At 38.8% G+C, this 22,300-nt stretch overlaps 2 protein-coding genes across 2 annotated transcripts in view; one reads left to right on the top strand and one right to left on the bottom strand.

The window, feature by feature from the left end:
• Positions 1 to 1,041: 1,041 nt before the first annotated feature.
• QKY (C2 calcium/lipid-binding plant phosphoribosyltransferase family protein) lies at positions 1,042 to 4,548 on the bottom strand. Its single transcript, XM_089148485.1, has one exon. It carries the CDS (start codon positions 4,212 to 4,214, stop codon positions 1,083 to 1,085), a length of 3,132 nt encoding a protein of 1,043 aa, XP_089004611.1. The 5' UTR covers positions 4,215 to 4,548; the 3' UTR covers positions 1,042 to 1,082.
• Positions 4,549 to 11,339: 6,791 nt separating this feature from the next.
• LOC149020374 (alpha-amylase 3, chloroplastic-like) overlaps positions 11,340 to 22,300 on the top strand; it is a 30,042-nt gene continuing 19,081 nt past the window's right edge. Inside the window, exons 1-9 of the mRNA XM_089148484.1 lie at positions 11,340 to 11,807; positions 11,904 to 12,034; positions 12,181 to 12,235; positions 12,310 to 12,432; positions 12,564 to 12,669; positions 13,607 to 13,962; positions 15,586 to 16,223; positions 18,565 to 18,754; positions 19,724 to 19,830. Of these exons, the coding sequence (XP_089004610.1) occupies positions 11,547 to 11,807; positions 11,904 to 12,034; positions 12,181 to 12,235; positions 12,310 to 12,432; positions 12,564 to 12,669; positions 13,607 to 13,962; positions 15,586 to 16,223; positions 18,565 to 18,754; positions 19,724 to 19,830 (1,967 nt within the window). The 5' untranslated portion in view covers positions 11,340 to 11,546. The remainder of the gene's footprint in view (positions 11,808 to 11,903; positions 12,035 to 12,180; positions 12,236 to 12,309; positions 12,433 to 12,563; positions 12,670 to 13,606; positions 13,963 to 15,585; positions 16,224 to 18,564; positions 18,755 to 19,723; positions 19,831 to 22,300) is intronic.

The following is a 22,300-nucleotide window of genomic DNA, read 5'->3' as shown; positions in this document are numbered from 1 at the left end:
TTTTATTTAATGTTGTTCTATAAAGTTAAAATTGCTTTAGTCATGCACATTAATGGTCAAGAGAGATTTCAGTCAATCGGATCTGAAATTCGGTTGAGATCGAAATATCGTCGAGAGGGAAATGTCAACTGAGATTTAGATTCGACAAATTGAAGTGGTTTGCATGACGGTCCCGCACATTAACACTGAAGAATGTGAAGCAAGGCCCATAAAGTAGGGCTTCAGCTATTCAAAATAGAACACTTTTCAATGTGGATGGATGGTTCTATTTGAACCATCAGTCCACGTACCAGAAAGCACCATCCAGTCCAGTATGATTTCGGTGTAAATCAAATCATCCACAATGGACGAAAGAGCATTTTCCACACCTCTTTACGACCGGACCTAAATAAAAGAATGAAATCTAAAATTAGGGTAGATACGGCCTTTGATACTGTAAAGTTGATCCTCCGAACCAATTGAAACAAATCTATCAGTAAGATAATGGCGAATCAATCAAGCACCATCCCTGCTGAATACACGGACATCTATTATTATTATTTCAGCTTTATCCTTTGTTCTTTTCCATGAACAGACCAGTTTTTTCTCAAAAATGTTGACTTATAGACCATTTCTCCAATAGCTCATGAAGACATTGGAAGAGAAATCTTCAGTTTGGCTCAACTTTCCACATGAAAAAAGTGCTTTGGTTCACATGTTGGCCTACCTGCTCTTCCCACATGAACACTGATATGAGAAATTGAGAAGAGGAGGAGCGCCCAATGTCACTGTAAATTTGTAATCCCAATGCTCATTTTAACTCTCGCTGCCATCCTCTTCTTATTCATTGTCAATCAATCAATCAATTCCATTATTTGAAGTGGAAAAAGAAAAATGAGAGAGCTGACAAAAGTGAAACAAGCTAGAACACATAAAAATAGGAATAAAGAACTGGTCAGTACTTTCAAAACCCCACTCCCTCTGCAGCCTCTCTTTCTCTCTCTCTCTCTCTCTCCTTCCTCCCTCCCCCCCCCCCCTCCCCACCCAATTTATGGTGTTGTTATTCTCGAAGTATCCACAACGGTAATCAAAGAAATTGTAACCTAAATCAATCGGTCGGATAAGCTTGGAAGCCGCCGGAAAAAGTTTAAACTCGCCGGCGGCATCGGCTCTCTAAACATTGGGTGCCTTAAGAAATAGAAACCAAGAGCTACTGCCACCATCTTAGACGGGACCACATACAACACCACGGCCACCAGAAGACACACACCAATGAACAGTCGCGTGGCACGTGGGTCCCGCCAACTCACCAATGCCTGCAATCTCTCCCCTTGCGTCGCAAAGTCTCCCAACACTGTCTGTATCCTCGCAGCCAGCGTCCTTAGCCTGTCATATCGCGCTCGTATGATTTCCGGTGGTTGTGAACTTGGCATCGTGTCCAGCTCCTCGTCCAGCTCATCCGGGTCGACCGTTTCGGCCTGCGACAGTTTAGTATCCATTCCGGCCGGAATCTTCGGTCTAAACCGGTAATACCAGACCCCAACCAGGAACACGTACAAGAATCCCGTCGGCACTATGAGCTCTGGAAACCACACCAGCACCAAGTACAGCACGTGCACTAGCACCGTCGTGATAGGGTTCCTCCACCGTCGGATGTCATCTACCCATCTCGCCAATCCAACGGCCCATCCCAATACTGCCATGATCCTGAACCAGTTGGCCTTGCTTTTCCTCATACTCCACGTGTGTGAATCCGCATCAAGCATGTACCTGACAACCTCTCGACCCATTGGTGGCTCCGACCTTTCAAGCCACGCTGCCACCATCTTTATCGCAGCACCGCGCAGTGCCTCCTGCTGAGCCACCCCGAGTGGGCGGAGATAGTGCATCCTTGGAAGCAACGGTTGCCCATAAATCGCACACGTGTCTGGCAGCAGGGAAGGACAAGCGAACCTCACCGCTATCTCTATCTCGCCCATTTTCTTCAACCCTGATCTCATAAGCATCAGCAAGGGATACGAATTGGTATACACCTTGTTGCTTTCCAATGTCGACACACGTATACGTATCTTGCCGATACGGCAGTCGGGCTTTTCCTCCGTTATATCAGCAAACATACGCCAGTTGTCAAATACTCCAATTGTCAGCACGGTGCAGGGATCATAGACCTGCCACGTGTACTGTTCGTTCCATCGTGGGTCGAAGCTGTCTGTGACGGTCCTCGTGCGAACCCACTTTTTCCCATACTTGGCAACACAGTAAGCATCTGTGGCGCCTTTGCCCCCACCTTTCGTCTTCATCGGAAGCAACCCACGGGCCCCAAGAATCCCCAGTTCTAGAATTCCGATTGCCGGCTTCCATAGCTGCTTCGCCGTCGGACGGAAATCGCTACTCAGGTGCGCCGCTTCGTCTAGGACGTGATAACCGCCTTCCAAGCAGAGCTTCAGGTGAATCCGGCCGCAATAGGACCCACCTCCTCCATGTCCGTTTCCGCCTCCGCCTCCGCCGCCGGCGCCGCCTTCCAACACCAACCACTTAGAAGCCACAGGACGCTCGTCTGTACGCTGTTCGATATTATTTAGTGCCACAACCACATGCCCTAGAAGCACCGCCTCTTTGTGCGTCCGATCCTCCACTAGTATGATCAATTGATCTTCCAGGGGCTCGGTTGCAACGAAGACGAAATCTTCATTCCAGAAGAAGGATGAGCCGTGATTGCTGATGGCGCGTCGTGTCCGTATCGACTGAAACCCTAACTGTGCTTTCATCCGTACTTCCGGAGTTGTTGCCGGAGGTGGAGGTTGTGAAGTGAAATGCAGGTCTTGAGCTTCGATTACTGTAACCCTCAGGTACCATAGCTTCGGCGACTGGTATACTTTCGATCTGGTGTAGCTCATATGGGGAGAATCGGTGCTCCATGACTCGGGGAACGCGTCGTCAGCCTGAGTGCCGATCCAGACCGCTACCTGAATATCGCCGGAAACCATCCTAGAATGCTGATCTTCTCCGCCACCTTCTAGACGATACCATTGAGGAGCCAAAGGACTGTCCGGTGGATCCCTAACCGGAACGTCAGATAAATCGAAACAAACTCCGCCGAGAAAAGATGCAGAAGCTCCGTCCCAGACAGTGATCTCCAAGGTGGCGCTTGCTGCATCAGGCCTGCCAAGAGCAAAGACCTGGTGCCACTCAGGACTGCCAGGATGTTCGCCGGGCCTGTGAGTCCCCGGTTTCGATTTTACAGTGTGGCTACCAGTTCGAATCTCCACGATAGGATTTCCACTCGCTGCAATTCCACGAGCCTTCACGATTCTGATAAATAGGTACTGCATTGGCTCAACCAGATCGTAAGTTGAAAGCCGGTCGTTGTCGCCAGTGAACTTGCCGGTGATCACCCTCGGTGCGTAATCCCCGTTTGATCTCCTCATAAGCCTAACTCTTTCTGTGGCAACTCTGTCCACAGTTCCTACTCCACTGGTTTGCATCTTCCTTACTTCCGGAGGAAATTGTAATGGTTCCGCCTGTGTTGGTCCCGCCGGCGGCAAAGACTCATCCGGTGGCATGGGGTGGCGATACTCAACTTGAACGGTTCCCGGTGGAGGCGATTCTTCAACTACGACGATCGGCGGTAACTCTGCCGCTTCTTGAGCCGTTTCAGTAGGCAATGGAATCTCCTGCGGGTATCTTTCTTCTTCACGCACCACCATCACCGGAGTCCTCTTGGCTTCCACTACTTGCGTCACAGCCTCCTTCTCCTGCGGTGGTTCTTCTGGTTTCTGTTCCTCAACCAGCTCATCGTAATAGTAAATTCTCAACCCGATTTCGCCTCTGATCCAACTGAAGACACTCTTCTTCTCCAGAGGGAAGTATATCAGACCTTCTTCCCCTCTCCTGGCGAACTGAGTCCCGTAGATCTTCACTCGACCCAGGAAGTGGTTCTTGCGGGAGCTTCCGCCGCCGCTCCCCATCTTCTTGTCGTTATAGACATCGATTTCTAGCTCTTCGGCATCCATGGTTTTTGGGTCGGTGACGGTGAACTCGAGCTTCTCGTTCCATAACGGATTCAGATCTCTGTAAACGGTAGAAGTCCTCTGCCGCTGCCCATCAAAATCTGCAATGACGTAAGGGCTAGAACTACCTTGGCCGTCTTTGGGGAGGAGATCGCGAGCGTCGATAACCTCAACGACTAGCCTCCGTACCGCCTGTAAAGGCTGTGCTGTCGGTGTTGTAGTCATCTTCGCTTCATCTTCCCGGTGTGAAAACTGAAACGCCGGTTCAACGGCGGAGGAAGTAAAAGAGATTTCCAAAGGAATGAAGGAATGCGGTGGCGCAAGTTACGCTTCTTTGTTTTGTTTCAATTTTTATTCCCTTAAAGAAGAGTTTGCTTATCGATACCTTCCATTTTTGTTATAGAGAATGTTTTTGGAACTGTTGATTGGGTGCAGCTATGGCTTGTGGGAGGAGATTAGATTCCATTCCTTCTCGCGAAGGTTAGTTGCGTTTGCACTTTGCATGGGAAAGGAAAGTAAAGAATTCGGTGAGAAGATGGTTTCTTTCTTTCCCTTCTCTCTTTTTCTCTCTCTCTCTATCTGGGTTTTCCTTCCATTCTATTATTTATTTTTTCTTTCCTTTTGTTATGGAAACTTTCTTTCTAAGTTAATGGCTTACCAAAAACAATTAAAGGAATTAAATGTTATGTTTTTTCCTGTAGTGTTTTTTATCCTTTTTCCGGTAAAAAATACAGGCAAAGAATTGGAAAAGGGTTAAGCTATCCTTTAGTTTTGTTTAGGAGGGTGGAAAATTAAGAAGATAAACAAATTTTTTGGGCAAAAACTTTTAACAATGACTTCCATCTAAGACAAGGAATAAAAATAGGTCTCTTTTGAAAATATGCAATTTTGAAAATATGCAATGTAGTGTCATAAATTCTAAAAGAGAATTCGGTTGATGTATTAAGATGTCAAGAGTCATAAGTCTATCTTACATATATTTGTTGTTGTCTTTGATGGCTTTATACATTTGAGGAGTTTTCACAATTCAATGCTTCAGAATTTTGAAGTCACGTGACATGAGAAGTTAAATATTTTATTGGAGTTACACAACCGTGAACATTTCATATGATTTGTTTCGATCTTTCGTATATTTCATATACTCACAAGAGTTTTTTTCACATAGTATTATGTAGTTTTGTGTTGATTCCTTAATACTGGATCTCAAGTTTGGTTTTTTCTTTTTCCTTCAAATTGCTATTCTATGAGTAAAAGGTAGGAGAGTTAGACGTTGGGAGTACATCAATTTGTCTAAATTAAGTTATGATTTCTACCAAAAAGAAGGCTAGTGCTATTTCATCAATACCAGACAAGAAAAATTAATCATTACCCATTTCAAATTTAAGAGGGCTTGGGGAGTTATAGCCTAGTCAAAAAAGCTATTTGGACCATCATCTTTACTTAATACCAAAAATTTTTTAAAAAATCATGAAAATTAAATTAAATTCTTTGGTTTGAAAATATAAATTAAAACATATAAGTATAACATATTAATTATTAAAGATAATAGAAAGACATGGGAAAAATGGATGGCCTTTTTGCTAACTTTCCATCCATTCCCTTTCTCCATCTTTCTCCTTAACTCGCAATGTTTCAATTGACATGGCTCTGAGACTGCAAGATTAACCATAAAAAGGCAAATCAGTCGCATCAACTTAAGTCCTCTTTCTTGATTTGTCTTGCCGAGAATCTATAGCGATGGATATTTAACTTTCAAGGTAACTTCCTAATTATTTGTTTATTTATTTGTTGAAATTGAAAGATACTCAAGAAGGGAATCACGATTCAACAAACAGATGAAAACTTCATAGTCACAGATGGCATCGCACCCATTAAAGAGCATCTCTTGTATGTGGCATATGATCCTCATAAGAAACTACACAACATGTCATCGTATGAAGATAATGGAAGAAGCCAAACGGTACCTCAGCTAGGCACACACAAACACAAACACTAGTTCATCTGCAACAACAACACAGCAAAGGTGGGAAGATGCCCCCCTTGATCAGCCTGACCTCAAGAGAGAATATGATTCTGCTCCCTTACACACTATATAGCCTTCTCTCTATCTCTCTCCTCTTTTCACCCTTTTCTTCTCAAAAGCACCGACCACAAATTCAATAAAGCTAAGAAGCATCATCACCTTTAATTACCTTAAAGGCTCAAAGCTCCCTATTCAATCCCTCTCTATATTCCTTTCCTTGCGGCTAATCTCATCTATTATCTCTCTCTTTCTTAGGGTTTTTTTTTTTTGTTTCTTTGTTCTGATATTTTCTTAAGCATCTTAGTATGTGTTTGTTAACGTTTTCATAATGAGAAACTAGGTCTTACAAAAAATTATTTTTTAATATTTCTATGCTAAAATACTGTTCTTTGTTTGGGAATAGATGTTTGATAAACTCCTTCTGAAAATATTTTCAAAATACTATTATAATATATTGGTGTTTGTTAAATTCGTTCTTAGGTTTCAATCAAGATCAATTTTATCATTTTTTATTTCAATTATTTGATAAAAACATATTTTTGATGTTCTGTAAATGATGTTCTTCATACTACTTTTTTGACTGGTCCGTCCTGAAAGAGTAGAAGAACAAATCATTTGAACACATGCAGTAACCCATTAAGCTACGTTTGTTTGATGGAATAAAAGTGGGGTGCATCAGACTCCAAAGTGGCAATTAAGACTTTACTGGGTACTTACCGCCCAAATTGGGGGATACTACACATTGTTGAGGATATTATTCATTTGAGATATTTGTTTCAGGAGTATATTACACATTGTTGAGGATATTATTCATTTGAGATCTTTGTTTCAGGAGTATATTTTGGTACATGGTGTTAGGGAGAATAATAAGTGCGCGGATTTTTTAGCTGGATTGGCAACGTTGGACCAAGAAATTTTGTTGGATTCTCTCTCTTTGTCTGCTCATCTCTCTCAATATGTTGTAGAAGAGCAACAAGGTCGTAGGTTCTTTAGAACCTAATCATGTATTATTGTTTGTATTCTATTTATTTCTATTAATATAAAGTCTCATTTTTTCCAAAAAGATAAAAACTCTTGAAAAAAGTATAGATTTTATACCTTTTCTTTAAATCCCAAAATTGTAAATTGTTGTTTGCTTGGGTGGGAAAGTGAGATTATCTAGTGATGTGGCAGCTCAACTTTTCCACCCAAGCCATTTTAAAACCCCACAAATTTGGTAGAATTTTATGAACAAATTTGAAAATTTTAAAAGTGAAATTCACTGCTAACACTTTTCCACAAAATTCTTTCATTTCCTTTCATTCTCCCTCACCCTACTACACATGAACCCATATGTTTTTTTTTCCCATCCCATTCTTGCAAACAAACGCAGCCATATTCTGTTCCCAAAGAACCAAGGAGAGCCAAAAAAAGTTTTTCAAGAATATTCCCTTAAATTGCTTATTACGGTGATGGGATAATTGGCATTTGGGGCAAAGGCAGCCCCACGTCTTTTGGATCATTGTAAGCAATGAGCATCACTCACTTTTGGCCTGGCTCGCCTCCCGATGCAGCTTCTCCCGTGCAGTGCGGTGGGTGCGCTTCTGTGCATGCCTGCATTTCAACTTTGGAGACATTGATCGATCTCTTAGTTTGACTTTAAAGTTATGGTTTGCCCGCCAAAGCTCCCAAATCGTACTAATTGGCCGTGGATGAGACTTCATGGAGAGAGATTTCCTTATTTACCTAACAAGTTGATTAAGGTTAAAATGAACTTGTGTATATATCCAAAAGGTGCCTTTCTTTGGGCATTTTTGGTCTTTAATACCCACTTAACCCGCCAGACTTTTATCTTTTATATGGTGGTTTATTCCATTATGACATTTAGTCTTTGATTTCACTTTTCCTCTTGTAAATTGTCACTCTCTTTATTTGAGAGTGAAATTAGATATTCTTTGTGTGTGTGTTTTTAAGTCCTTGATTGCTTAGTTTGCGTTTTCTGCATAACAGCTGCAGAAGAAGGATCACACTTTCACTATTTATATCTCTTGCGATGCTTGTTCTCCGGTTATATGCCACTCAAATCAAAGAATCCACACTCATAATGCTATGGAAACCACCGTAGAAAAGAGGGAAGTGGGGCGGGTGGGATTTAAACCCAAAAATTTACTCTGGTCTTTAATGTTTTCCGCCATGCCTACTTCCAATCAATGTAAATTTTTAGTTTAATTTCTCCATCCAACTTTGAGATCCTAGTTCTTAAGCTCTGATAACCATGGAAGCCAAGAAGTAAATTATAGTTAGGAAAGGGAACTAGACTTTATTGTTACAAACAAAATGAGTTAAAAAGATGAAGAGGACAAAGAAGGTGGTATTGGCAGTGGCAAGGAAGTTGTTGGAGTAACTTACCATCGGATTTTACTACTGTTGGAATTAAAGTGGAAGAAGGAGGTGGTGGTGGCGTCATCGGCGCTGCCAAAGTTGAAGGTGGAGAGGGTGAAGCGAGGAGAGCCAAGTGAGGTGAGGAGAGATAATTGATTAAGGGATTAAAGCATGGCTAAGTATTAGAAGAATAATGAGCATAGAATTATAATAAAATATGTGCTAAACATCTAATGGCCTACTGGATGAAACTAGAGCCTTTGTCATGAGGAGCTAATAAAAATTCAACCTCTAGGGGCAAGAATGTAATTTGAATGGGAATGGTATTTTTTTTTGCAATATTTTAGATTTGAAAAGTGAATGGTCGAACGGTCAAAATATAAGAGTAGTTAACTTGTAATTTATGAAAATGGTACAGTATAAATAGCATGTAATTTTTGCCATTTAATTGAACAGTTAAGAGTTTTGGTATGACTTAAGTGGACAATATGAAAAAAACTCATTATTTAATTTATCAAACAAACTTTTTATTACCAACCATATTAGTTTCAACTAGTTTTTATTTATTTATTTTCAATATTATCTATACATTATAAGTTTAAAAACACTATTCATGGTGCATATCTTCAAAATTTTGTGAAAATTTATGGTTGAGAGAGGAAGTATTCACAAACGGCAGAGACAAAAAAAAAAAAATTGGTCCTTGATTTTTTTTGTTTTGTTTTGTCTGAAATTATTAATTTTCTTTTAAAATATTTAACATTGATATATTTTGATTTTACATAGGGTCTGATTGCCGCAAAGGATATCACTAATTTTAAGAATGACTCTCGAGCTACTTCGAAATTTCCAATGAATTTATATCAGTAAAGATATGTGGTTACATATGTATCTATTGATATCGCTATAATATTCAACTAAGCCACATGGAATGATGGAAATGGAATTAAGAAGGCTGTGCACCAAAAGAGAATCACTATTTTTTTTTTGGTAAAGAAAAGATCATTCATTATAACAGGAAGCATTCAAAGTTGTTGAACAAACCTCAGACAACCAATAAGAGAATTCCACTCTACCCTACCAATACAGTTAAGAGCTTTCCTGGCTAGGGAATCAGCAAGGTTGTTCATATCCCTAGAAATAAAACCAAAAGTTACATTGAGATCTTGTCTCAAGATTTCTATATCCCGAATAATAGAAAACAACTCAATTGGGGAGGGGATTCTATAACAAAGTATATTAGCCACTTCCTTACAATCAGTTTCAAAACATACTTCTTACCAATGCTACTGAAGACAATGTAATAACCCCTCACGGACAGTTAGTATCTCCCCTTGAGCTACTGATGAGAAGTCCATAGGAACATAAACAGCTACTTTAATCCTTCCATTTGCATCTCTTACTACAAAATCCAATTCCTCCTCTATTATTTTTAAGAGATGCATTTGTATTGACCTTCAACATAGTTTCAGTAGGAGGCTGCCATTCTCTATTATCTTTATACTCTATCTGTCTATACTTCTGCTCATCAGTCTTTACATTAGACAACCAGAATTCTCTAAAGATCTTCTCTACATGAAGCCAAGTTGCCACTGGATCCCATACACCAGCACTAAACAAAAACTCATTATGGCCTTTCCATAAAACCCAACATACAACAGCACACTTACCAGTAATCTCCATCCTCCAATCCTTCGAAGCATAAAGAAAATCACGATTCTACCCCCAAAAAATTAAAATTTTACACGATTAACCACTTTTGAGTTTTACTTCACCACACTAACAACTCAATGTTTGATTCAATAAAGCCAAAACAAATTTGCTTTTTGACACTACAAAACAAATCCGGATTAGCACCCTGGGCCGGGGAGCACTCTCCAGACGGCTTTACCACCACAAAACATGTAGGGGCCTACATGGGTTAGATGATGAGGTTTTTTTTTTTTTTTTTTTTTTTTTTTTTTTAATTAATTAATTTATTATTATTAATTTTTTTTCTTTCTATTTTTAACCTATGGGCCCTATATGTTTTGTGGTGGTAAAGCCATCGGGGTACTGATACGGACTCGTACAAAACTAGCCATTGCATTGTTATACATTATTGTTAGACGATGTTACCCTTGATTACCTCATCTTCTTCTTTTTTGAGAACACACCTTATTGTTCATTTGTACCTTAAATTAATTTTTAAACTTAAAAAATCGTAGAAACATGTAGAATGGTTTTAGGATCCACAAAATAAGACAAGCAAATGAAACAACACTTTGCGTTAATATTTTACTACCCAAAAAAAAGAAAAAATGATTGTTGAAATTCCAAATATGGATAAAATCCAAGTGGGTTTCTCCATAAAAAGAAGGAACACGATGAATTGTCCAACGAAGTAGAATTCATAGGATTGAGATTTGCATTTGATGATCGAATTGATGGTTTTCATATTTATTTTGTTTTATTATTGTTGGTTTGAGAAAAGAAGTACATAACTTCTGACTGTCATTTCCGGCAAGGGTTGTAGGTGATATCTAGTGGTGATCCCGAGAGTTGCAAGTGATTTCCGACAATGACCAACGAACGGGTTTAAGGACAAAAAATGTTAAAACTAAAACACATGATTGGGATTTGTGAGGAATATATTATTGATTAGTTATGTAAAATAAAAATTCAAGTTAATTATTTTTGTTAAGTGAAACTGTGAAACAATGAACGGTCAGTTTTATAAACATAAGTCCGATAATAGCTGATTATGTAAATTTTCCCAAAAAAATATAAAAATAAAACAAGGAGAGATTCGCAAATATCTCCTTAGAGAAAATATAAATATAAAAAATAAAAAATTCACAAATATTCGAATGACGGTTGGATCGCTTTCTTTCCACTAAAATCACATTTTGAGTCTCCTAAAATATCTTCCGGATATCCGCAGGCTTTCCCGCCTCACAATATCCGATTATTCCCATCACCGACCTCCCCACAACAACTCCACACCCCCACCCCCGAAAAAAAAAAAAAAGGAAAAAAAAAGAAAGAAGAAGAACTGAAGAAGGAGAAACGACAATAGAGTCAGTCTTAGATTCAGTCTTAGTGTCTTACTTCTCTGCAATCAGTTCATCTCTCTGTGATTATGTGTAACTTTTGCTTTCTTCACTGAATCTTATTTTGTTAGTTGATCGATTATGACTACCGTTAGGCTAGAGCCTCGTTTCAGTCAGTGTTTCAGGGATGGTCTCAGATCTCATTCAGAATCAAACAAAACTAAGCTATCGTATTTCAGCTACTCTCCTCTCAAGCTAGCCTTCAAAGGTAGGAGTTTCTGCAACTTCAAGCCACTCCCAGTTCCTGCTATCACAGCTAGTTCTGCTGTTACGGTTACTCGGGAAACTTCTGATGCTTCGGTCACGTTTCAGAAGACTTTCACGTTAAAACGAACTCACGCGGTAGTTAGAAAACTTATCTCCTTTATTTTTCTTCTGTTGTGAATTTTTGTTTCGAAAAAGAAAAAGGATTGTTACATGATTAATCGGGATTGATAGGTGGAAGGAAAAATTTCGGTGAGGTTGGAGCAGAGGGAGGAAGAAGAGAATTGGCGGCTTACAATAGGATGCAATCTTTCGGGGAAGTGGCTTTTGCATTGGGGTATAAATTATAGTGATGAAATCGGCAGGTTTGGTTTTCTTCGCTATAATTTTTTATATCTAATCTGTGGTTTTGGTCTTTTAATGTAGTCAACTTGTTTTATCAATGACTATAGATGAACTTTCATGTACTAATAAGAACTCCTAATGCATCTTATATTTAAATAATTTGCAGTGAATGGGATCAGCCGCCTCCTGAAATGAGACCCTCTGGTTCTGTTCCGATAAAGGTACTGCTTGATTCAGATGTCGGTTGGTTGAGTCGCCATCTGTGTATTTTAAAAATGTACACTTGTATTTTTAGGGCTACGCAGTAGAGACTCCTTTGGAGAACTTGTCATCAACTTCAGAGGGAAAGATACTACATGAAGTGCAGATAAACTTTAACACCAAAAGTTCAGTCTCAGCCATAAATTTTGTACTAAAGGTTTCGACTTTTCACTATCTTGCAGTTTTAAAACCTTGGTTCGTTGTATTGGAGCATGTGTACTTGACATTTAGAATCATTTGGGGTAAGGTTTAATTACATGTTCTGCATTTTTGGATTTTGGTGTGAAGGACGAGGAAACTGGAGCTTGGTATCAGGACAAAGGCAGTGATTTCAAAGTCCCCCTCATGGACGACCTGCGCAAAGATTTCAATATCATAGGCACCAAATGGCCAGGTTGTGTCCATGATATACAGTGATTTGGTCAGTTCTAATTTGGCAGTTCATTTTCTTGTCACTTTTGATCAAATCATCTGGTCATTGCTCTTGTCCTCTGAAAGTTTTTGGAAGGAATTTAATCTTTCCTATAAATTATTTATACTGGAGAAAATTGTTGCAATTGAACTTTCATGACTAAGGGTCATCTCTTGAAAGTAATGGTGGGGTAGATAACTAAGGAGATCTTTAATCTTTCCTATAAAGTATTTATACTCGAGAAAACTGTTGCAATTAAACTTTCGTGACTAATGGTCATCTCTTGAAAGTAATGGTGGGGTAGATGATGATGTCTAGTACATGAATGGGGCTACCAGACTAAAGTTATTAGTTTGACCCCCCCACCCCCAAAAAAAAAAAAAAAAAAAACTAAAGTTATTAGTCAGAGGACCAAGTCATCCCTGGTGAAGCATACCAAACTGAAAGTTGTTAGTCACACTAAGTTGGAAAAGACAGGGGAGAGCCGATAGAAGAAAAGGAAAATGCTACATGTGCAATATCTATGAGATGCTTTTCTCTGCCCATCTAGGAGGGCCACAAGAAAGTGGGAGAGAGTGACGGTAGGGATTTGGCTTCTTTTGGACCATGTCTAAGATATAAGAATTTTGTGTTTGACATGGGCACACAACTTGGGCACACAACTTCTTCATATGTGTTAAGCAAACCAGATTCCCCTTTAAGTTTTATGGATGACAGAAAAATAACACCAGCAATTTTCATGAATTTGAGAAGCTCTTGGGAAATTGTTGATCCTAGTTCTGGACCATGTCTAAGATATAAGAGTTTTGTGCTAGACATGGGCACACAACTTATTCATGTTTTTTAAGGAATCTAGATTCCCCCATTTAACTTTTATGGATGACAGATAAATAACACCACCAATTTTCATGAATTCCAGGAGCTCTTGGCAAATTATCGACAATGCAGCTAAACCCAGAAAGTCTTCAACCTAATGCTCAAGATGACATTGGAGTGCAAATGGATCCCAAGCAGCAAACTAGGAGTCTTAAAGGATTCTGTGAAGAATATTCTATCGTGAAAGAAACTCCAGTTGAAAACTCTATGAGTGTTTCTGTTACAGAAAGCCCTGAGAAGGATAAAAATATTGTTTGTTTAGAAACTGATTTACCTGGAGATACTGTTGTTCACTGGGGAGTGTGCAGAGATAATGATAAAATGTGGGAGATTCCAATGGGCCCTTTTCCACCGGAAACCAAAGTCTATAAGAAAATGGCTTTGCAGACTTTATTACAGGTATAATATTTCCCTTGCATTTGATACTAATTTATATGAAGTAGTTTAAATTTCTGATTATATTTTATTGTAGTGTTACCGTTGCTAGTTTAGTGCATTTTTGCTTAAACTTTATTTAGTTTTGTTGGGGTGGTAAGATACATTTTTGTATACTCTTCTTAAAGTTGCAATGGACCAAGGAAATTAGATTTTTAATGAAGCTTAAAATATCCTTTTTCATTTTCTTTTATGTTGATGACACAATTTTTTGTGCATGCCATAGAAGATATTTGGTGTATGGATATCCTCACCATCACCTATGTTTCCAACTAGGATCCACCAAGTTTGAAGGGGACCAAACATGTTGCCTGGTTGCAAGCTTCCCTCTTTAGTATTTGTGGCATTATTTTTTCGAGGTACACAAGTGGTGGCACCCCCATGCCTTCTGAGGCCTAAGCAAGGACTTATTGATTACTGATGATGCTTTAATCATGTTCTTATTGAACTTTAGAGAACCAACCAATGGTGAAATTGGACTGTGGAGGCTTTCGACTGTATCTTCTTTGGTATTCTACTTCCCAAAAAGGTTACAAATGTTATCATCCTCCTTCTACTGCTAGTTTCCCCCTCAGTGGGAAATTATTGATGAAGAGATTTCTGAGTCCTTTTGTTATTGATATTGTACATCTTTAGTGGGGAGCAAACAGTTACTTGTCAAAATGAACCCACTGCTTTGTTGGAAAAGAGGCATCGCTCACTTATTCTCCAAGAACAGCCTAGACTCCTCTAATGTACCATGCCCATCTGCACTCCTGAGTTAGATTTTATGTAGATCAATACATACAGAACAAGACAAAAGCTGATTTCAAAACGAAGTCTCATGAATGGTGTTTTTTATCCTAGCGTAGACTATGCATGCTTCTATGCTAGAAGTCTTGTAGCAAGACACTCCACGATTGATGGGAGAGCTTCTAGGAGATTGAAGATCAATTAGCTTCATTTTTCAGAAGGATTTAGTTTTATTGTTGAGATTATCTGTCTCTTATTTAAGATCTTTTGTTTTTGAAACCTTGTCAAATTCTGTTTAGTTGCCAAACTTTTATTTAGAAGTTTCTGTTTTATGGATTTTTTGAAAGTACTTTCCTTTTTCAGAATTCTTTAGCTACTTGCTAGATTAAGAATGAGTTGCTTTGTAATTGGGTTATTATAAGTTAGAGTACAATTCTTAGCAAAGGACAAAGTTTGAAGAGAAATAGTTATGGCTAATGCTGTGAGACATGGCAATGATGAGAGACCATAGGTGAGAGGATAATGGACTGAGGATCACTCTTCTTTTCCCTATCCTTTACGTTCTCCTTCATATGCAGTAGAAAGCAACAATAGAAAGAAAACATTTTTTATTGGATGAATAAATAATAGACAATTGGCAGTGTGATCAATTAAAATACGAAGAAGAAGAAGAGAATTTTCTCTTTGTTAGTTAGAGTTCTGGCATTGTCCGTCTTCTACTTGTGCTGTATGTTTGGATCATTTACTGGATATGCCTTGATCCTTTGTTTTGAGTTGTGGTACTTTATTAGAATTATTGAAGATGTTTATTTACCTTATCATTACCCACTGCTACCATAATGACTGTTTTTGCAGCCTAAAGACGATGGTCATGGAAGTTGGGGATTATTCTATTTAGACAAGGAGCTTATTGGATTTCTTTTTGTACTCAATCTAAATGGAATGACATGGCTGGACTATGCGGGTAGTGATTTCTATGTTCCACTTTCATCCATTCATGATGATCTTGGCTCAAGTTCTGCGGGTGTATCTGGGGTGACAACAGAGGCAAGTGAGAGTGTTTCCCAAGTTGCCACTGAAGAAATTATCCACGAAATAAGGAATTTGGTTAGTGACATATCCTCTGAAAGGATTCAAAAAACAAAATCCAAAGAATGGCAAGAAAACATCCTTCTAGAAATTGAGAAGTTGTCTGCAGAAGCCTATAGCATCTTTAGAAACTCCACTCCCATATTTGTTGAGGAAGCTACTCCAGAAACTGAGTTACTTATACCCCCTAAAAAAGTATGCTCTGGGACAGGTACAGGATATGAAATACTTTGCCAGGGATTTAACTGGGAATCTAATAAATCTGGTAGATGGTACATGGAACTCAAAGAGAAAGTGAGAGAAATAGCTTCACTTGGTTTCACAGTAATATGGTTACCACCCCCCACAGAGTCTGTGTCACCTGAAGGTTACATGCCAAAGGATCTATATAACTTAAATTCAAGGTACTCCTATTTGATTCTTAGCTGCATTTTCTTAGTCATAGTGATTTTCATATCGATAGCATCTGTAGTCAAAATTAAAATTAAACCCTGCTCCAAAAAGGGATTTTTTTTTTGTATATGCCATTCTTGCCTATGAAAGTTTGATATCAGAATTATTTCAACTTTTTCATTGATAACTTAAAACAACAGACTATAATTTATAGCTTATAGGTCAGTGCATGGTGCAAACATTGTTACACTTTATTCTATATTTCGGTAAAATTCTCTTGTGGTAAATATATGAATTTTATCTGGTTAGTGAACCCTTTCACTGCTCGTCTGATCTGCAGCCCTGATCTCCTGATTGATGCCACATAAGAAAGCTAAAACCTAATAACCTTATCTAATTTGAGCTATCTTCATCCTTAAAGTACTAGCCTTTGCAGAATTTATTGATCAAATAGTAAGTCTCAATTAACTTATCCCATCATAGTAGACCCTGATATTTTATGTTCAAGACTGATAATGTTTGCATCCTAATCTTATCAACTGAAACCCTAATTTTGCTAAGTTCTCCATTTCCTTGCTTCTTTTATATTTCTCCCTGCCTTAACTGCTAGTTCTAATATACCTTTGATACATTTCAACTGTTTGATCAAGTTTACCTTCAAACTCCTTGGTTTGTCACTTGTATCTCTATGGGGAGACTTACATGCCTCTTTTCCAGTGACAATTGGTTATGCATGTCAGCAGTGTTTTTTTCCATTTAGGGCTTTCTTTTTGCTCCTTTATCATGGACATTTTCAGTCTATTCTAATGCAGAGATTGTCACCTATTGGCTAGTATTATAAAGAGAGGAGGTTGGACGATGATAGAATGTAATCTAATCTATTGCAGTTCTCTGTGGTTTTCCTCTCTTCATGCATTTTTTCTCTCCTTTTTAAGCATTGATAATTGACTGGTTACTGGCTTGTGTTTAGTTACACGGAAATATGGGATCAGAGCATTGATAGCCATACATCACATTTAATCCTGGTTTTGATGCTCTTTGAGATGTCCATCAAATGGTTGCAGCTACACATGCTACCTAACATCTATCTTGCTTTTGTGGAGTGATCAATCTACCTGAAATAAATTCTGTGCATAGAAGGCTGATGGCAAGTTCTGTAATGTGTACTTCTTAAGATATCAAGATAAATTACTTTATAAGGCAATCAGAAATTACTCAGCTTTTAGAATTTTGTTGACCTTCCTTGGGGCTGCACTTGAACTCTGTTTTGAGATGGTAAAGGTTTCTAGTCTTTTAGTGGTAAACTACCCCAGAACCTGTAACCAGTGCTTGGTAAGGAGTAGACAAGGAGAGTGATTGAGGAAGACAGGAACATTGAAACCAGGCCAGGGCTGTAGTCCATTTGTTCCTTCTGGAGATCTGGAAGCGGACTTGTTTACCAAGCCTCTTTTTGGTCTTACTTACCTGAAAACTGTTCCAAGCTGGGCATTGGTGGTTTATATACTCCAACTTATGGGGGAGCATTAACTGTTATGTACACGTACTGACGTATGTATGCGTATTGCTGTCCCATATCCTGCTGTACTTTATTGGCTATGAGGTTTTCTGTTGTTGATCATAGTAGGGGGAACATCCTTTTCTCTGATATGTTTATGTTTCCTTACTAGTTTGTAAAACAAACTGTACTCAGTACAATTCCTACTTAGAGTCTTTCAGTTACTAGCTAATATTGTAACCAATGTAGGGAGAACCACAATAGATTGTAATCTAAATATGGTTCAATATTCTTTCCTCTATTCTTTGTCCATTCTTCTCACTCTCTCGCACCTCTAAAACCATTAATTGTTGACTGGTTATTGCTTTGTCTTTAGTTATGATCTGTATTATTTATCTGCTTTTTAAGTTCACCCTCCCATAAGTCAAAATATTACCACTTTGAGATATGGACCAGGTTTTCAAAAAATAAGAAGGGATTTGGCTGAATCAGCCAAGGCTAATCCATACCGGCCAATCCCAATCCAAAGTCCAGAGGTAGGAAACTTCGGGACGATTCTGACCACTTTCTCAATGATCTGACTGATTCTGATCTGATTTGAATGGGAATCAGCTGGGACTGATCTGAGTCTTGATTTTGTGTTTTGAAACCTGATAACGTACATGGTAAGAACAAATTTGTACTTCTATTACCCGTAGTGATGTTTGAGTCAACAATCTTGTCTCATTCTAAAACTTTTAAAATGACAATGAATTTTCCTTATAATTTCTTTATTACCATTTGTATTGTGCATCCATTCTAAGATTTTGATGCTATTGTGTTGTATGGAGCTCATAGTGACTTATATTTTTGACCAGTTATGGAAGTATGGAAGATCTAAAAATTCTTGTGGACAGTTTCCACCAAGTTGGCATTAAAGTTCTAGGAGATGTTGTCTTAAATCACCGCTGTGCTCAGTTTCAGAACCAAAATGGCGTTTGGAATATTTTTGGTGGCAAGTTGAATTGGGATGACCGTGCAATTGTTGCTGATGATCCACATTTCCAGGTATAAACTTTGGGGAATTAGTACTTTATCATAATTAATCAGATGATGCTGGCTGATGAATTTATTCAATATTTTGAAATCAGACAATTTCTAGCATCTTTTAGCCAGCCTATCATATGGCTGCTTGTTTTTTTGAATGTGCTTGCCATGTGCATCCTCTTAAATGTAACTCGAGGGATGCTGTGTTGATGCAGGACCACAGAAGTTTTATTTTAGTGAAATACCAAAGTAAGCTTGGTTTGGGTTACACTTATATTGAGCGTTTGGTCCTAGGGTTACTTTTTTCATTGTAATAGGCTTACTCTGGTGGCCTAGAATATAGGGTAGGGGGCTAGGAGCTTGGAATATGGGTTAATCAGGTTGGATGAGTGAAATCTAAGTAAAAGTTAGCTACGCCAAGTCTGAAATCTATTGGGAAAGCTGGTTGCATTTTCTTTTTCATTTTATGTTGAGTTCTGAGGAAATCCTAGTTATGATAGTAAATGTTTTAAGTTAATTTTTATTTGTAAGTTAAGTAGATAGTTTGGTTAGTAGTTGGAATAGGCTATTTTTACTCATGTCATCTTAATAGTCAGCTTCTTGGAGACTATATATTTCTAGTTTGTTGCAGTTGGTGGGCCCCTCAATAAATTTCTCATGTTCATTTTTGTAATTACTTAAATTCAGTTTTGTGACTTCTAGAAGATCACCCGCCTGTCATGTTTACCCAGTTTTGAATATAATTTTTAAAATGCCCTAACTTCATGGGCAACCTTTGTGGATACTCTGTCTGCAGAAATTTATACCATGTCTACATGCATCCTCATGAATCCTAGAAACTATTTAGACTGAAAAAGGATATTTGATGGCAAGGCAACACATTCTCTCTCTTTACAATGCTCAAATTCGGGACTTCCATTATCCCTAGTTCTGTACATTCTTGAATTTGCATATTCATTTTGTATAATTTATACCCTTTTTGGTTGACAGGGCAGGGGCAATAAAAGTAGTGGGGAACACTTCCATGCTGCTCCAAATATTGATCATTCACAAGAATTTGTGAGGAATGATATCAAAGCGTGGCTCTTCTGGCTGAGGTTTGTCCAAGTTCTCTCTTATTTGATTTCTATGTGATCCTTGTAAATGGCACATTTTCTCTTATTTTATTTCTATCGCAAAATTGCTGGGGTGAAGCTGCATAGGGAAACTGCTCTCCTGGGCTGTGCTTGTGTGTTGCGTTTGGCACTGGGTTTGCCCTTTTTCTTTCTTTTTATTTATTTATTATTTTATTTTATTTCTACCCTAATCCCTGATGCTTCAGCCCTTCATCCTGGCTTTTTTTTTTTTTTTTGGTGGGGGAGGGGGTTGGGGAGGAGTGGTGGTGGTGGAGAGGCTGAAGCAAAGGCCTTGAACAAATCTTTTTTTCTATTATTTTTCATTCTTTTGTTAGAATAATCACCAGATAGCAAACAACTTGGATAATAAATCAAAAGATTCAACGTAATTTACACACCAAAGCATGCGATATATCCCCTAGTGAAGCTGAAGAATTTTCACTATTTATCGAAGAGGATTACGATAATGACCTCTCAAGGACACCCAAATGTGCATCACAAGCTCTCACCCATTACCCAAAGTTGGAAACTCCAAACCTTATAACAACTTTATAAGTGAACATTAAGATATATAATAGTACTCCAAATAGGTGAATGGAGGTGGGACATTTGGGTAACGCCCTCTACTTCCATCATAGACCTCATAAAAGGGTCATTCAGATTACCAACAAAATAGGTCAGAGCGGGTAAATGTTTGAACCTGGTGGTTGGTACAAGACTTTGAGGTTCACATAACTTCTTTATTTTTTGGGTGAATGAAAATATATAACGCAAAAAGAAGAAGCCCCAAAAGGGGGTGTGGAAGGGCCTTGAAGAGTGAAAAGAAACTGAAAAACAGCTGAATCCTAAAAGGGTAAAATTCCAAGAAGTGATAATGTGTCTAATTCTAAGAGAGTTGATATAAATGGGGGTGGATGGTGGGGGCTCCTAAAGTTTGCATTTAATTTTAAAGGAGATGGGAGTCCCGAGTCTGATGGAAAGATTTGGAGTAGAAGCCCAGCTTCGAAGCTTTTAGGTCTATGAGTCCCATATTCCCAAACTTGCTACCCTTTTGGCTTTCATTTGCAATATCTCTTGGTCTCTCCCTACCCTTTCACATGAGAGTCTTACACGTCTAGTCCTCCATCCTCCCTTGTGACCGCACCATTTGGATCCCTTCCTCTTTTAGAACCTTCACCACCTGGTTTGCTTGGAACCTAGCCCGCACCCGTAGCCAGTTTGTCCCCTAGTCCCCACTAGCTTGGTTCAAGGGTGATATCCCCTACCACTTCATGACTGTTTGGAGATCCCTCAACCTTTGCCTTCTCACCTAGTCCTTCCTCATTCGTTGCCATATCCCCACCAACGCCTTTTGCACCCGTTGTTGGCATGATACGTAAGATCATTAACCACCTCCTCTTCACTTGTCCTTTTTCTTGCTCCCTCTAGGGAAAGCCCTTGCCTCAATTTGGCCCACTCTCGTCAATCCCTTGGTTTTGTGCGGGATTGGTCTTAAACTCTGAGATCCTTCTCAAGCACCTTTATTTGTGTCATGGTTAGTAAATTGGTCTTTGGAGCAACCATTCATCCTCTTTGGTGGGAAGGAATCTTAGAAGATGCACCTCCAACTCTTAGATGGTTGGACATGATTTAGGAAGCCATTTGTTTTGATGTTTCCTCTAAATTATAGTTACTTCCCCATCCCCTATTGTAGACACAAGGAACAAACTTATTATTGTTACCTGGTGTTTAGGTTTTAACTTTGGTGTGTTCCCCTTGAAGACTAGGCCCCCCCTCCTTTTCTCCCTTTGTGCATTCTCTCTCTCCCCTTTGGGATTTTCATAATGAAATTATTAACTCATCCAAAAAAAAAATGTAGTGGATAGCAACATTGGAAACAAGTTTACTCACATAGCCATAGAAATTGGGCCCTTCTAATATCATCATTTCAGATCCATATGGTTGAAAAGAAGAATTCTACTTCGTACTTGCCCAAACGAGAACACCTGAACAGATTTTCCAAGAGAAAGGGAAGCTGAAGGACAGATGCTCAACATCTTCCAATCCATTTCAACAAAGGTTGCGATGGGGGACACAGGAATGTGTTTATTAATAAGGAAACTTTGCGTGGGAAGGGATGGCAAAGAGCATGTGTTGGTTGAGTCCTATTAAGAGTTCAATTCTATTAGGAGTTTTAGTTCATGTAATTTTTTATTTGTTGTTACCCAGGTAAGGGTATGTAATAATGTTCTTTCTACTTAATTATAAATAAAGGGCTTGATATCACACTGATCCATCCAAGCCAGTCTACCACAATCGACTTTCTTAGCATGGTATCAGAGTCAAAAGTCGATTATGGAAGAACAAGAATAAAAGGAGGTGGGAGAGGAAAGGAAAAAGAAGATCGATACTCACCTCTCGCTGATGCTGCAACCACTGGAAGCTCTGCCACCACTAGATACTCCGCCACCAC

This window comes from Hakea prostrata, chromosome 3, assembly GCF_041222555.1.
Source record: "Hakea prostrata isolate BN-2017 chromosome 3, UWA_Hpros_2, whole genome shotgun sequence".
NCBI classification, from domain to species: Eukaryota; Viridiplantae; Streptophyta; class Magnoliopsida; order Proteales; family Proteaceae; genus Hakea; species Hakea prostrata.
The sequence above is the reverse complement of the archived record's forward strand: the minus strand, read 5'-3'. Positions and strand labels throughout refer to the sequence as shown.